The following is a 13,831-nucleotide window of genomic DNA, read 5'->3' as shown; positions in this document are numbered from 1 at the left end:
TGTGATTTTTTAAGCTTTGCTGGATAGCCTCGGGCAAAATCCATAGAAAACACAAGTTGTCGCACGCCATAGAAAACACAAGTTGTGGGGATGAAAATGGGGCGAAATTAGCGCGAATTTTGCATTGCGCCTTATGGGGCCGATTTATAAAATGATTAATTTGGATACTTTTGCGGTGTTTGATTTTGCAATTTCTGCAAAATTTTGAATAAAAATATAACTACGCTTAACTTATAATGTTTAAATGGAACTGATGAACATGAAATAGAGTTTAAATTAGGTTTTAGCGGGTAAATTTTCCAGTAGATATACATGTAGCCTACATAAGTCCCGAAAGATAAAAAGGTTGTGATGTATATTCATCTAAAATTGGAATAAATAGTTTGACCATAGTCCTCCAAGGTCAGAAAAGTCATGACGTAATAGTGACGTCATCGTTTATTTACTGCATTTTGACTCTTTTAGCACATACTGAATTTTGAAAGCTTTTGGTACTACCTTTGAAGGTGTTGCACAATCTTTCCCTCTTTTTTTAATTTTTTTGAAAGATATTTCACACTTTTTAGTGATAAAAATATTTATTGCATTAATTAAGGTCTATATACCATGTTGAATATGTGTACTGTCATATGCAACACAACCACAAGAAAAAATGCAATATAAACAAATACAACTAACATTGATGCATAAAACAACCAACATCAACAAAATTGTTAAATCTTCTTGAATCTATTCACCTGTACAGCACAAAAAGTCTCGTGGGAAATTTTGCATCCAAAGTAGCACTTTTTTCATTTATTTCAGTTTCAGCTGATACTTCCCACAATACATGTTATGTGAGGATATCACAAAAAATCCAAATGATTTCATTAAGGGCATAAAATAACATGCAAGAATTATTAGCATTTTTCAAAATTGGTGATTCCATAAAATCAAAAAAGTCAAAACTTAAGAGACACACTGCACAGTATGACATGTTTTTTTAAAGCTTCATAAACTCAAACACAGTAGTTACATGAAGTCCAATAGATCCTGTGTCAGCCTTCTAAATGTCACAAAATTACATGTAAATCAATGAATGTTATTTGTCTTTCCATCTTGTTATGCATTACTATTTTATGTCATTATTTGTGTCTGTTTTAATCAAAATTGTTGCAAAATAAAACATTGGCATTTATGTTTTACTTTTTTCTGAGTCTATATGCCTGTTGGTATTGCAAGCCAGGAGCCATGCCAAACAGCAACTTCTTACACAGGTTTGGTGCGATGGGACACTAGATAATTCTTCTTCAGTAAGGATACTTTGAAATCAACGGCTTGTTCTTTTAAAAGCCCACCCATCCACCAGTTTCTTCATTATATTGGTGCACTTAACTGGCCACCAAACCACTTTTTTTACTATTTTAAGTTGCAAGTTTATATATATGAACACTTTATTCATCTTATCATAGAACTGTTAAATGTATTGCAAATTTCTTTAGGTTTGCACTTTTTCCAGTAGCAAAAAAATAAGTATACCGTTAACCTAAATAAAGACTTTAAAAAGTATAACTTTGATAAACAAACTGCTTTGGTTAACACTTATATTTCTAAGTTTTTGAAATATCTGTACAATCAACATTTTTTATTACTAAAAACGGTCGGGATCATTTATATTTACTACACTTTATTCACAAATTTGCTAGCAAACGATGCAGAAATTTTTTTTCGCTAAACTCGTGCCAATAAAACTGCTTTCCTGCAAACATTGTGCGTTGCCTGGCAACCAATGACGTCATTTTTACGTCACGCATAAATTTTCTTGTCAGCAAGGCAATTTAGAAATAAAAAATATTTAGTCGTTAAGCCAGGTTATTGAAAAAAACATCCAAAACCCTATCCTTTGCGTTGTTAAAAGCGTGCAAAGTCGCCCCATTTCACGCTCCATGTATTCTCGTGCGACAACTTGTGTTTGATAGACTTTGGCCTCGGGCACGTAGGCAAATCAGGTAATTTTGGATTCTGTCATGAGGCGAAAGTAAACATTTTCACATGAGCGAGTAAATTACAAAATATACCTGAATTGCCTTGTTTTTCTCTATTTTATGAAAACATCGCATATTAAATTTGACTATTTTTTCATCAAAGCCATTTTTTCATTAAACTTTGACCATTAAATTTTCAACCAATGTGGCCACCAATTAATATGTATTTGGGTATTTTATCTTTGCTTTTATATTTGTATAGTATCTGTTTGGTTTAACTTTTGAAGTGTTTGTTATTGTACGTGTCCGTACAGATAGGTTACTGTAATGCGTTTCAACAAATGACGTCACCAGTCACATCTCGATTCTCGAGTACAGTTAAGTTTTTCGTAAAAAAGTTTCTTCCAGTGGAAGCTCAGTCTTTTTATATTTCGTTGCCTTGGTCGCACCAGACCTGAGGCTGCAGCACTTAGTCTATATTGCACTGCTCGCTTAAAGAGTAAAAGTTATAAAGTGTTGGGTTCTGGCATGTTTGTTGTATGCAACCAAATGGTTACAGGTTACAGCGACTTTCTATAACAAACTTTCCAATTGTTTGTCTGTTTATGTAGAAATCAAGTAGTACTCTAATGGAAATTCGACTTTTAAAAACTAAAACAGGTAAAAATGGATAGCGGAGAAAACCAGATTGAATCCTTGGCATCAGATGAACTAACCAGTGACCTGGATGACACTGACAGTCCGGTAATTGTGGATGACGAGGATGGTGCAGAGGAGGAAGGACAAAAGAGATGGCATGAAGAACTAGAGGAAGTTTTGGCTGAGGGATTTGTGGATCAAGGGATTATAAAAGGAGTTTGCAAATGTCGTAGTATTCCCCACAAGTTCAGGTACATTGATGATCATGAAAAGAATTCGTACAGTTTATTTCTATTAATCAGTTACAAATAATCAGACAAATAGTTGTAGTTTTCTTTGTTTTTCGCATGTGCTTTCTAAAATAGTTTTTTATGGGCCCCTTCCCTGAAGGGGACACATATTGTTTTTGTCCGTATTTTTTTTTTCTTTTTTCTGTCTAACGCTGGTTTGGTAAAGAAAGAGTGCTTCAAATTTATTCAAATTTGGACATATGTTAGTTATTAATCCAAACTTGATCCTCCAGACGTTTGACCCCGAATTACCTAGCGGTTCACCCACAGGCCCCCGAAACGTAAAATTTTTAACGCTGGTTTTGTAACACTCGTTTGGTAAAGAAAGAGTGCTTCAAATTTATTCAGATTTGGACACATGTTAGTTATTAATCCAAACTTGATCCTCCAGAAGTGTGACCCCAAATTACCCAGCGGTTCACCCACAGGCCCCCGAAACGTAAAATTTTTAACGCTGGTTTTGTAATGCTCGTTTGGTAAAGAAAGAGTGCTTCAGATTTATTCAAATTTGGACACATGTTAGTTATTTATCCAAACTTGATCCTTCAGAAGTTTGACCCCGAATTACCTAGCGGTTCACCCACAGGCCCCCAAAACGTAAATGTGTCTAACGCTTGTTTGGTCAAGAAAGACACTGTAGGCAGAAGTCCCAAGAGAGTAACTCACTGGTTTACAATAGCAGGATTGCTCAGCTTGACGTCGGACGTTTTACGAGACGTCTTTTCGGTGATTAGAAATCAGCTGTTTTGCACAGCAATGCTATTTCGTTGTATTAAGTTATTACTCACAATTTCAGTTTTGGCAAAGGTTTCACACCTATGACGTGATTTAAACCTAATAAGCGTGCTTCGGTTTCGTATATGTCAAGCAAAACTTTGTTAATCAAAATAAAGATGAAAAAATAAACTTGACATTTTTGCAAGATAAATGTTTTTTTAAATGCTCGTCAGGTTGGCCGCCGCATGACCACAGGTTACTTAAGGTCAACTAGTCGGTATTACTAACACAGTTCAGAACTTTCTTTCGTCATAACGTAGCGTTTTTTGCAATCAATTTAGGAATCAATACACAAGGCATGTATAAATTAGGCTAAACGGTGTTGTTGAACACTAAGGATGGCGTGCTATTGAAAACGGTGTCAAAAGGTCAAACAGTCATTTGGCGTGTGCACCCTGAGAGGTTACTACAGGTCAATGGTACTCGTTTTGCGAAGCAAAGTTACGTGAAAAACAATTTGTTATGTACACACTTGTAGCAAATTGCTTTTTAATTCAAAGTGTCTGTAACACAACTGTTACAGCTTTCTAGAAAAAAATTGTGTTTAAAACCTGACCTTGGACGACAATATCTAGGTCAAAGCAAGAGAATCAATTGAAGTTATTTTTTTCGTTATTTTTTAATGTTTTTGTAAAGATATGACAATAATAGTGCAAAAATTTTTTATTGTTGGGTTAATGCTTTCTAAAAATTTGTCCTTAAAAATCTAAAAATCACCGCAACGTTTGTTTACCGTAAATCCACATAAACACGCATGTGTGGACCCATTCATTTTTGTTTACAAAAACTAGGGTTGGGCATTTGACCAGTCAAATAAAATCTGGTCAATTGACCGGTCAAATACTTGTCAAATAGGTCAAATATCAGTCAAATACTATTCACATTATTAAATTGCACTTTTAGTTTAAAGTTGAAGTTAAATCTTATTCTAAACCATAAGTAGTGGAAATGGAGGTTTCAACTCATATAAATTAGTTTGTGAAATGGGAAATGTTCAGTTTATATTATATTACAGACTACTCCGACTACATTGCATGCTTCATTTCATCAATGGCCCCACCTGTGTGCCTGTAATTTTCATTCTGAAATCACATTTGTGAACTGGATTCTCATTATATTCCATATACATCATATTAAAGTCTAATTTTGACTGAGATTTAACTGTAAAACTCGCTTATCCTGCTTAAAGTCGTAATTTATGCTGTTACGCTGTTGTCACATCTCCATTCATGACAAAAAAGGAATATACAAAAGCTTGATATGTACAGACTTTATCCCAATAAGTACTGACCTTTAACTTATCCAAAAAAATCTATTCAGGGCCATTATAAGCTAAATATATAGCTACAAACAATTTTTGGATCAACTATAGAAAAAAGGACTGTAGACCTACAAGTTTACACAGATGCTAGAAATTACTTATTTAGATTTTTTTATCTGTCAATAAAAATGTGCAACATTTTAAAAAATGTCCAAGTAAATACTAATGAACTAACTTTCCCCCATGGACATATCACATTCGATTTTTATTAAAATAAAACGTTTTTTATTAAATAAACTAGAAGTGATCCATGTTTTTTAATTGCATTGTAAACCTTAAAGTTTGCCATACTGTAAATCAGATCATAATTTCAAATCAAAAGTATCTCCTAATTGTTTTGTTATTTATTTCAAATGAACAAAACACATCTATATTGGCTTTAAAAGCACCTATTAATACAAGAGTATGCCCTAAACCAGGGGCGGGCAACTTCTCCAGTCGGCGGGCCTGATATGGGAAAATGAAGTACTTGGCGGGCCGGATTCCTGAATCGATACATTAATCGCGTATTTATCCATTTAACTGATATAACATAAAATTATTTATCACGGTAAATTTAATGCATACACCACAGACACATGTGGAAACAAAGGAAACTGTGAAAGCAGGCCACACACAAGGTTGGCAGTTATGTCGTAACAATGGATGTATGGTGCAATGGTAACAACGGCCAGTGCTGGATTATGGGTCTGCTGGCCTGTAGGCACATGTTATAAGTGGCCCGAAAATCAGGGTTCCCAACTAAAAAAATAGAATTATCTGTGTTGCCAAATCAAAAAAGTGGCCTGGATTTTTGACTGGCCTGTAGGCACGTGCCTACTTTGCCTAATGGTTAATCCGGCACAGACAACGGCGGGAAAGTTTTTTTGCTATTGGGGAGCGTTACTGTCCGTTACAACTATAATTTGACGTAGTAAGCAAGTAGTGGGGAATTGCGTCAGACTGTGGCCGCGGTCTGACGCAAATTATAGTTGTAACGGACAGTAACGCTCCCCAATAGCAAAAAAACTTTTCCACATTATCATGTAAAACTAGAAACTGTCTGCGGGCCGCTCAAAATCCCTTCGCGGGCCGGCCCGCGGGCCGTATGTTGCCCGCCCCTGCCGTAAACTGTTCTACCTGAGGGTTATTAGAAATAATTTACCCTTTCCAACAACAAAAAAGCAAGTACAAAAAAATTTAACACATTTAATTTTTAAAATTAAAAATAGTATTTGACCGGTTAAATAAAGTGCTGTCAATTGACCGTATTTGACTGGTCAATTGACCGGCTTGCCAACCCTAACAAAAACAATCATATGTGTAGATCAAATGATGTGTATAGTAAATTGGTAAATATCATATAGAATATACAAAATGGAAGTATATCAGGAAGCCACCATTCTAGTTTTTATTAATTTTGGCGAACTTTAGTAGCAGGTTGTATGCCAGTTTAGAAATAACTCGTAATTGAATCATTGAAGGTGTACCAAGTGTTCTTTAATGGCACCAGTAGGTTCATATGTTCGCTAAAAGATACTTGCATCAATTTTTTTTTCACACTGAATTTAAAACTTTTACCTTAGTTTAATATTGCAATTATTATAGCAACAACAATTGTTGTTGCAGTTCTAGTTTATTAAATCCTAGTATTGATACCTGTGCTCTTGTTTAGGTCACAGGTTTGGAAAATTTGTCTCAATGTAGCAAGTCGTGCAGACTCCATGGCATCTTGGGATGGTAAGCTAGATCTCCAGAACCAAGGCCAGCTAGAAGAGGAGTGTACTGAAGAAGTTGAAGCATTGTTTGCAGAGCAACCAGAATTGGAACTTGATGGCATTGAAAAGACAAACTGCATTTCTGATGCTGTTGCTGTGATTACATTTTATTGCAAGTGTAGAGCTTTAAAATTCACAAAAGGCAATGGATTTGTTAGAGTCTTGAAGCCGCTTCTAGCCCTGGGTTTTAATCGTGCAGACCTATACAACTGCTTTTATGCAATGATGTCCCGCTATGTTCCCAGAATGGATCTGTCATCAAATGTGACAAATGCTACATACAATCTTCTTCGGTTATTGCTGCTATACCATGATCCAGAGATGTGCAGTCGCTTAGACACCTTAAAAGTATCAATGGAATCATTTTCCAGTTCCTGGTTTACAACAATATTTGCATCACATTGCTCAACACCGGTAGTATCGGCAATTTGGGATATTTATTTGCAAAAATCTGATCCATTTTTTATCCTATATCTGGCTCTTGTGATTCTACTGAATGCAAAAGAGCAGGTAATTTATACACTAATGAAAGTACATACGAATAGTTGTTGTAATGTTTAAAATCTTTGTTTAAAGCTTCATGCATGAGAAATTATTTAAAAAAGTGGTTTGGTACCAAAGAAATAGTTCACTGCATGAAGATACCAGAAGTCAATTACAGAATATTGTTTGGGCGAAATATATTTTAGTGTTAAACAATAATCAGAATTTTTCATACCCTTTGTATTTCAGATTATGATGTCTGATGTTGGAACTTCAGACAAGCAAGAAACTATTGAAAGTCTGATTAATGCACCTTCAGTACTGACTGCGGAGGATGTGGATGATTTTTGTCTACTGGCCTCATATTACAATGACCGGACACCTTCATCATTTCGAAGAGAGTTGGGTGGCTGTTTTTACAGTGGAACAATGGTGGCTAGTGCTTCGAAAGTGGATGCCATCGCCTCTGACCTCGCTCAGGCATTTTGCCTTAAGGTGTGTTTTTGACATTGACTGCTAGAAAATTTGCTTGGTACATGATAAAATCTTTCTTGTATTAAAAAATTAATAATCAGTTTTATTGTGCAACAGGTTTCGATTCCTGAGCTATTGTTGTCCAGTCAACCCTCTCATGGTTCTGTATCTGATGAAGAAGGCCCTAAAATTAGATTTTTTGTTGTTGATTGTAGGCCAGCACAGGAGTAAGTGTACCATTGGTAATGGATGATATGACTATTCTCAAGCCTAAATGATGGTGTTGTTTTGACAGATACAACAGGGGTCATCTTTTGACAGCATTTCATCTTGATGCCACTCTTATGCTAAAGGAACCTTCTGAGTTTGACACAGCCTTGTCTTCATTGTTTACGGCACAACAACAAGCAATTCAAGCAGGGTCAGCTGCTGGTGGGGAACATCTCTGCTTTATTGGTAGGTCCAACCTGGTCATTTTTGAACATTGCCCTGGGCCTTACAAATAGCCCACATATTTAAGTATACTGCATGAGTCAGTATTGGTCAAGGCTTGTTATTATACCTCTACCTCGCAACATCATCTGTTTTTCGGTTTTAATTGTTGGTCAACAATACATACAAACAAATAAGTTGAGGAATTGCATCTTTACTTTGCTGCAAAAAACTATTTGTTTGTCTGTTTAAAATAAAAGTTTCATGCATTTTTAAGGTTTTTATTGAGATCAGCAAATAGTACACATATTAGATACAGACTGTAATGTGCATAAACAAAACATAGAATGGCTTTCAAAAGTCAGTTCCTTTCTTTCAGGAAGTGGAAATGAGGAGGATGACCAATATATGTATATGGTGGTTGCAAATCTCCTTCAAAAGAGACAAACCTATGTTAGCCTTGCAAGAGGTGGTTATGCCATGCTTGTGGCATACCTTGCTGATGTTGGAATTGACCTGACAGAGTGGATTGTTGGTGCTGAGTGTGAAAAATCTCCAAGTAAGGGACAATCAGGTGGGTGTTTTTACTCCTGTTTGTAACTAAAAGTTTTATATGTAGTATACTGCCAAACGCTGGTGATAAGGCCCTGTAGGGTTAGGAATAAATCCTAAACTAGATTTTTGTTTAGCTTCTGGAAAAACTGCAGCAAATGCTGATGGAAGGACACAAGGCATGCAGCTTCTTATGAAAAAAATGGCTGGCAATTTGTTTGAAAAATCTGTTCACCTCAAAGACAAAGTAACAAGATTTATTGAAAATGTTGATGAAGACTGGAGTGCAGAAGAAAGGTGTGTATATGTCAAGAATAAAATATGTTTTATTCACAAATACTTGCTTGCAAAACTAACATAAGAAAAGGTGACTTAAACAGAAAACATAAAACTCATGGTATGAGTTAATCAGATAGGCAAAAAAAAGCCATTTTCATGTGTTTATTGAGTGTATGAATGTGCAAATGTAGGCTAATTTATTACATACATTACAGACACATCCAGGCGTCTGATAAAAGCAAGCCATATCGGGGAACCCAGTCAGTGTTCAGTATCGGTGATGAAAATGAGCATGATGATGAAGAAGAATCAGAAAAGCTGCTCAAAGAGCAAGTGATAGAGGAATTGGAATCGTGGACCTCAAGATCAGATGTTAAGCATTGCTATGAATGCCAGTATGTAAACCCAGATGGTCAGCTGTTTCCTGCATATCTTGCTTTGACTGATGACGAGATGTACTGTTTGGTTGTGGTAAAAGGACGCAAGGAACGGAGGAGAGCGAAACAGACTTGGGTGCGTGCAAAGCCACCACGTCTCATGCGTGCCATTGTCAAAATCACATCTAAAAGATCATTTCCAGAGCTTATATCCTTCAAGTTTGGCGATTTAGATTCGCCGGAAGTGGACAGCGTTGATCCACCCATCGTTGCAACGGACCGGTACATTTTGCCAGATGCAGGCACCGCCACCAAAAACGTTAAATACATGATAATTGAAGCTGAGAAAAGGTATAAACAAAGCAAGTCTGACCAGCCGTCTACAAACGAACCATCGCACAGTGGCACGACATCTTCTTAATGATGAAGCTTTTTATAGTGTTCTTTGTTTACATAATCAGTAAAAAACCAAGAGGTAATTTAGTTGTCGCAAGTGCAATTGTTGTATAGAATGTACTGATGAATGAATTCAGTTAACTGGATGAGCTATTACGTCTGGAGCGTTCTGTATTGTTTGTTCATGTACATATGCGCAGACACATATTTATATATCTTCATGTAGTTTTGTGCAAAGGCTGTAAACAAATGGTGCTAATTAATGCCAATGCCAGCTTCTATCTGTCAATGTATGACCAATCATGATAAAAATATGCCATTAAAAACAATACAGAACTTGGAAATACTGTCAACTTTTACAGACTGTTTGAGGCAGATTTTTTGTCATTTAACTTGAACCAAAGGTTGACATTGGCAGTTGCAATACACGAAATGTACAAAACAATAAAGCTTATTTTCATTGTTTGAACGATTGTGTGTGTGTGTTATAGCCGGTTTAAGTGTAGCTCCAACTCAAGTGGAATATGAAGAGGTACAGTCTACATGTTTAACATCCTGTCCAACCAGTTCATGTGTGTTGTTTACCAATCATGGGTGTTAAGCCCATGCTACAAGCATCAAGGTCATTTTTCAAAGTGTTTTAAGAATTTGTCATATTCTTTAATTGTAGCTATCGACCCTCTCTACTATGGTAAATATGCATTTTAGGAATGTCTGGTAAGATATGCTTTGTAAATATAAAAATGACACATTTTTTGAGCTGCTTGAAAAAGGAAAATATTTACACACATTTCTGAACAAACAGCCAATGTACAAGCAGACAATAAATATCGAGACAGAAAACAGACATGTAACACTCTAAAAAGAAAATCAACTGTACAAAACTGTGCAGCTATACTGAGAAGAAACTTGAATAGCAAGTTAACCAACTTTGTATGCAAGTTACTATTCAATCCATTACTTTTTGGAAAGGTGGAGAATTGAGCAAATTTTGAGACACAAGAAGAAAATATTGCAAACAGTAAAAAGTGATCAATGAAAAATAAAACAAAACTCTCAAGTCGAGTTCAAACACGTTTAATCTGCTAAACATGTCAAGCTTGTTTACATTGCTCACCTTTAATGTCACAAAAATTCAAACGATCTAACACCAACACTATTTCACACAACAGCAACTGGAGGCTGCTAATGGCTACTCTTTGCTGTGGCAGGCAGTAATGTTTGAAGGTTCCAGTTACAAATGATAGAAAACATAATTACAACTCTTCTTGACTTTTTCGTACACATCGGGCAACATTCTTTTTAAATTTTTGCATGTCTTCTCTAAATTGTTTCTGAAAAATAAATTATAAGTGATGATTTTTACCCTCTAACTCAGTGGTTTCCAACCTGGGGTTTGCCGCCCCCCAAAGGGTCTATAAATGCAAAATTATAGGCGTTAAGCTTTGGAATTGGGTAAAAGTAAATCGGGGTGCACAGACTTAATAAATGTATATGGTTGGAAACCACTTATCTAACTTTTTGTATTGAGCATTGACTGAAAAATCAGAAATCATAATTTTACTTACTGCAGCATCAACATTGGCAGGTGATTCATCATTTGGGTCACAAAGCATGCTGATGACACTCACCTAAAAAAAGTTTTAATTTCATTGCAAAGTACTTTTTACTGACTTTCACCATAAAAAGTTACATACCATGATAGTCTCAACAGTGTGGACTGGGAGCCACCTCTCAGCAGCAGTCTCATATCCATATTTGTCATCACCAGGTTCATGCAATATAGAAATACAAACTGATCCATCAACACCAACTGTCAAATACAAGCACTTTGATTGCATTTTTTTGCAAGCTTTTATATTAGTAACCATAATGTTTTGATAATCAGCAGTGTGCCAATTAGGAGGCTGTAACTCTATTACACTTTATTAATATCAAATAATCACAGCCCATTTTTCCAGGATTAAAAAAATAATTTCTCAATGTTGTAATGTCCAAAAGCTATTTACTGCAACAATGCTTGCACATACCATTAGGATGCCAGGTTTCTGAAATAAATTTCATTTTGGGGGGCCTTTGTGGGTAGTCTTGTGGAAATGTAAGGTGAGCTTTAAAATATCCACCATCACTGCAATAAGGTTTTCAATTAAAAAATTACAACTTAACTAAAAATCTTTCCAAAACAGATACTCACTACAATGAATCTGCAGGTCCGATAATAATTACTTCCCATTTAAAAATATTGTCTTCGTCAACTAATCCAGCACTAAAGCCATCTACTGGATGCCTTCTCAGTTCTAAAAAACATCGATTGTAAAGCGATACTACCATCTATGTGCCTTTAGTTCAAATTTAATGTAAAAAAAGATAAACACAAAAACATATTTCGATTACAAGATATTAAAATGAATGTGAACTCACGAACTCACCTGCAAGTTGTTTCCTTAAAAGCAACACAGACTGGGCGACAGCCATGTTCAACAAGACACCAGTCAAACACAAATATTTTAGTTACCACACACAACAAACTTTAGATATGGCTTCTAAAAAAGAGTTGATTATTATATTCCAACAATTAGGTGCAAAACATAAATTTCCAATGAGTCAATATGTCTAGTTATAGCTGTGTACAAGATAATGTCTTATTCAGATAGCGCTAAACAAAATCATGTCCTTTGTGAGTAGTTCATTGCGTAGTGTGGTGCCACATGACATTTTTATCCCCTGGGATTTTAAACCAATGCACTCAAGTCATTAAAAATCATAACTTTGCAACGTTCCAAGGCTGCAATGTAAAAGTGAAATTTCATGCTAAGAACCATGTTGCATGAGAAAACTAATATTAATAGTGAAAATAGTAACAGTAATATCAATTTTAGACGTTCTAACTTTGTTCAACATTTTAACCATCCGTGGTAGGAGGGCAAAATGATGATTTTATCCTTGGTAGAAGGGCAAATGATGGAATATGCTATGCTGGCAATGAGTGCACTGTTAAGCAGCCTATCTTATTGCAAGTCTATTCGATCAACTTATTTTAGGTAGTTGCTCATTTCAGTTTGTTCAACCCATTATGTTCCAAGACCAATTATACCAGATAAACCACAAGTGACAAACAGGACCATGCAACACTTCATGCTAAATTTCTGCATGTAGTTGGGATGCAATTTTTTTTTTCAAAAAACTGGGATACATTTTTTTTTTCAAAAAACAACTTGCGTCTGCGGTATTCTGCAGACTGGGCCCCAAGCCTTGTGAGCACAAACTGGTCACCATGCCCTGTCACATCCCAAAAGTACTATGCAGACAACAAAAAAGCAGCAAAAAACACCAGAGCTTCAGCACGAACAATGTAACATATAATACACATAAATTTTCATTTGTGCTGTACGGCAATATGAAATATCATTTAATACTATTTGGGGGTAACTATACAATTTGGGTAATTATTATGGAATTAAATAACATGAGACTGGCCACATCACAAGCGTAATCCATCAAACAATTTATGTGCATGGACAAACTGCAAAATAGAAAAAAATTAGCTTACAAACCCTCCTTTATTTTTTAATGTTCATGATTGTTTAGAACAGGGGTGTGCAGCTTTTCGTTGGTGGGGCATATAACCAGCAGTGGGATTCAAGTTTTTTGTCAGACTGTTCTATAACAAAAGTCATATTTTTCAGCCGGTCCCGTTACAAAAAGTCTATTGACAGTAACCAGTAATGCTAACCGGTTTGCTAATCTTATGAAATTTCATGAGACGGTTCTAAAGAACCGGTGCGAACCGGCTGAATCCCACCACTGCATATAACCAATTGCAGACATCAAGCGAGGTCCATACAATTTTTTTCATGTAGCCAATAAATTTTAAATTCTTCCAAAGCATCAATACCTTTATTTTCTAAAATATCCAGATTTTCACCGCAACACCGGCTTTCACAACAAAATAATTGTTTGCGAGACAAAGAGAATTACTATGTAACATTCTTTGAAGTACTTGCAAACTGCTGTATGGTTCACTGGTTGGAAAACGCTGGTTTAGCTTATACTGTTACATATAGTATAGCAACTTAGGAGGTTTCCCAAA

At 35.7% G+C, this 13,831-nt stretch overlaps 2 protein-coding genes across 2 annotated transcripts; one reads left to right on the top strand and one right to left on the bottom strand.

The window, feature by feature from the left end:
• The first annotated feature begins 2,548 nt into the window (after positions 1–2,548).
• On the top strand, positions 2,549–10,210 carry LOC145228008 (TBC1 domain family member 23-like). Its single transcript, XM_080092977.1, has 8 exons — positions 2,549–2,854; positions 6,646–7,258; positions 7,481–7,726; positions 7,823–7,932; positions 8,001–8,161; positions 8,517–8,711; positions 8,827–8,986; positions 9,184–10,210. Exons 1-8 carry the CDS (start codon positions 2,631–2,633, stop codon positions 9,764–9,766), a joined length of 2,292 nt encoding a protein of 763 aa, XP_079949103.1. The 5' UTR covers positions 2,549–2,630; the 3' UTR covers positions 9,767–10,210.
• On the bottom strand, positions 8,516–12,318 carry LOC145228012 (ubiquitin-conjugating enzyme E2 G1-like). Its single transcript, XM_080092980.1, has 6 exons — positions 12,171–12,318; positions 11,936–12,038; positions 11,772–11,869; positions 11,439–11,554; positions 11,310–11,372; positions 8,516–11,075 (listed from the first exon to the last, which is right to left on the bottom strand). Exons 1-6 carry the CDS (start codon positions 12,214–12,216, stop codon positions 10,998–11,000), a joined length of 504 nt encoding a protein of 167 aa, XP_079949106.1. The 5' UTR covers positions 12,217–12,318; the 3' UTR covers positions 8,516–10,997.
• Between the last annotated feature and the right edge of the window lie 1,513 nt (positions 12,319–13,831).

This window comes from Phallusia mammillata, chromosome 5 (genome assembly GCF_965637545.1).
Source record: "Phallusia mammillata chromosome 5, kaPhaMamm4.hap1.1, whole genome shotgun sequence".
Lineage (NCBI taxonomy): Eukaryota > Metazoa > Chordata > Ascidiacea > Phlebobranchia > Ascidiidae > Phallusia > Phallusia mammillata.
This window is presented reverse-complemented; position numbering and strand designations above follow the sequence as displayed.

Bases quoted from the DNA above. Each gene is read 5' to 3' on its own strand.
- LOC145228008 (XM_080092977.1), top strand. From the start codon at position 2,631: ATGGATAGCGGAGAAAACCAGATTGAATCCTTGGCATCAGATGAACTA. The intron at 7,259-7,480 runs GTAATTTATACA...TTTGTATTTCAG, and splicing joins TACTGAATGCAAAAGAGCAG to ATTATGATGTCTGATGTTGG. The intron at 8,162-8,516 runs GTAGGTCCAACC...CCTTTCTTTCAG, and splicing joins GGAACATCTCTGCTTTATTG to GAAGTGGAAATGAGGAGGAT.
- LOC145228012 (XM_080092980.1), bottom strand. From the start codon at position 12,216: ATGGCTGTCGCCCAGTCTGTGTTGCTTTTAAGGAAACAACTTGCAG. The intron at 11,555-11,771 runs GTATGTGCAAGC...TGTATTTGACAG, and splicing joins AGAAACCTGGCATCCTAATG to TTGGTGTTGATGGATCAGTT. The intron at 11,373-11,438 runs GTATGTAACTTT...AACTTTTTTTAG, and splicing joins ACACTGTTGAGACTATCATG to GTGAGTGTCATCAGCATGCT.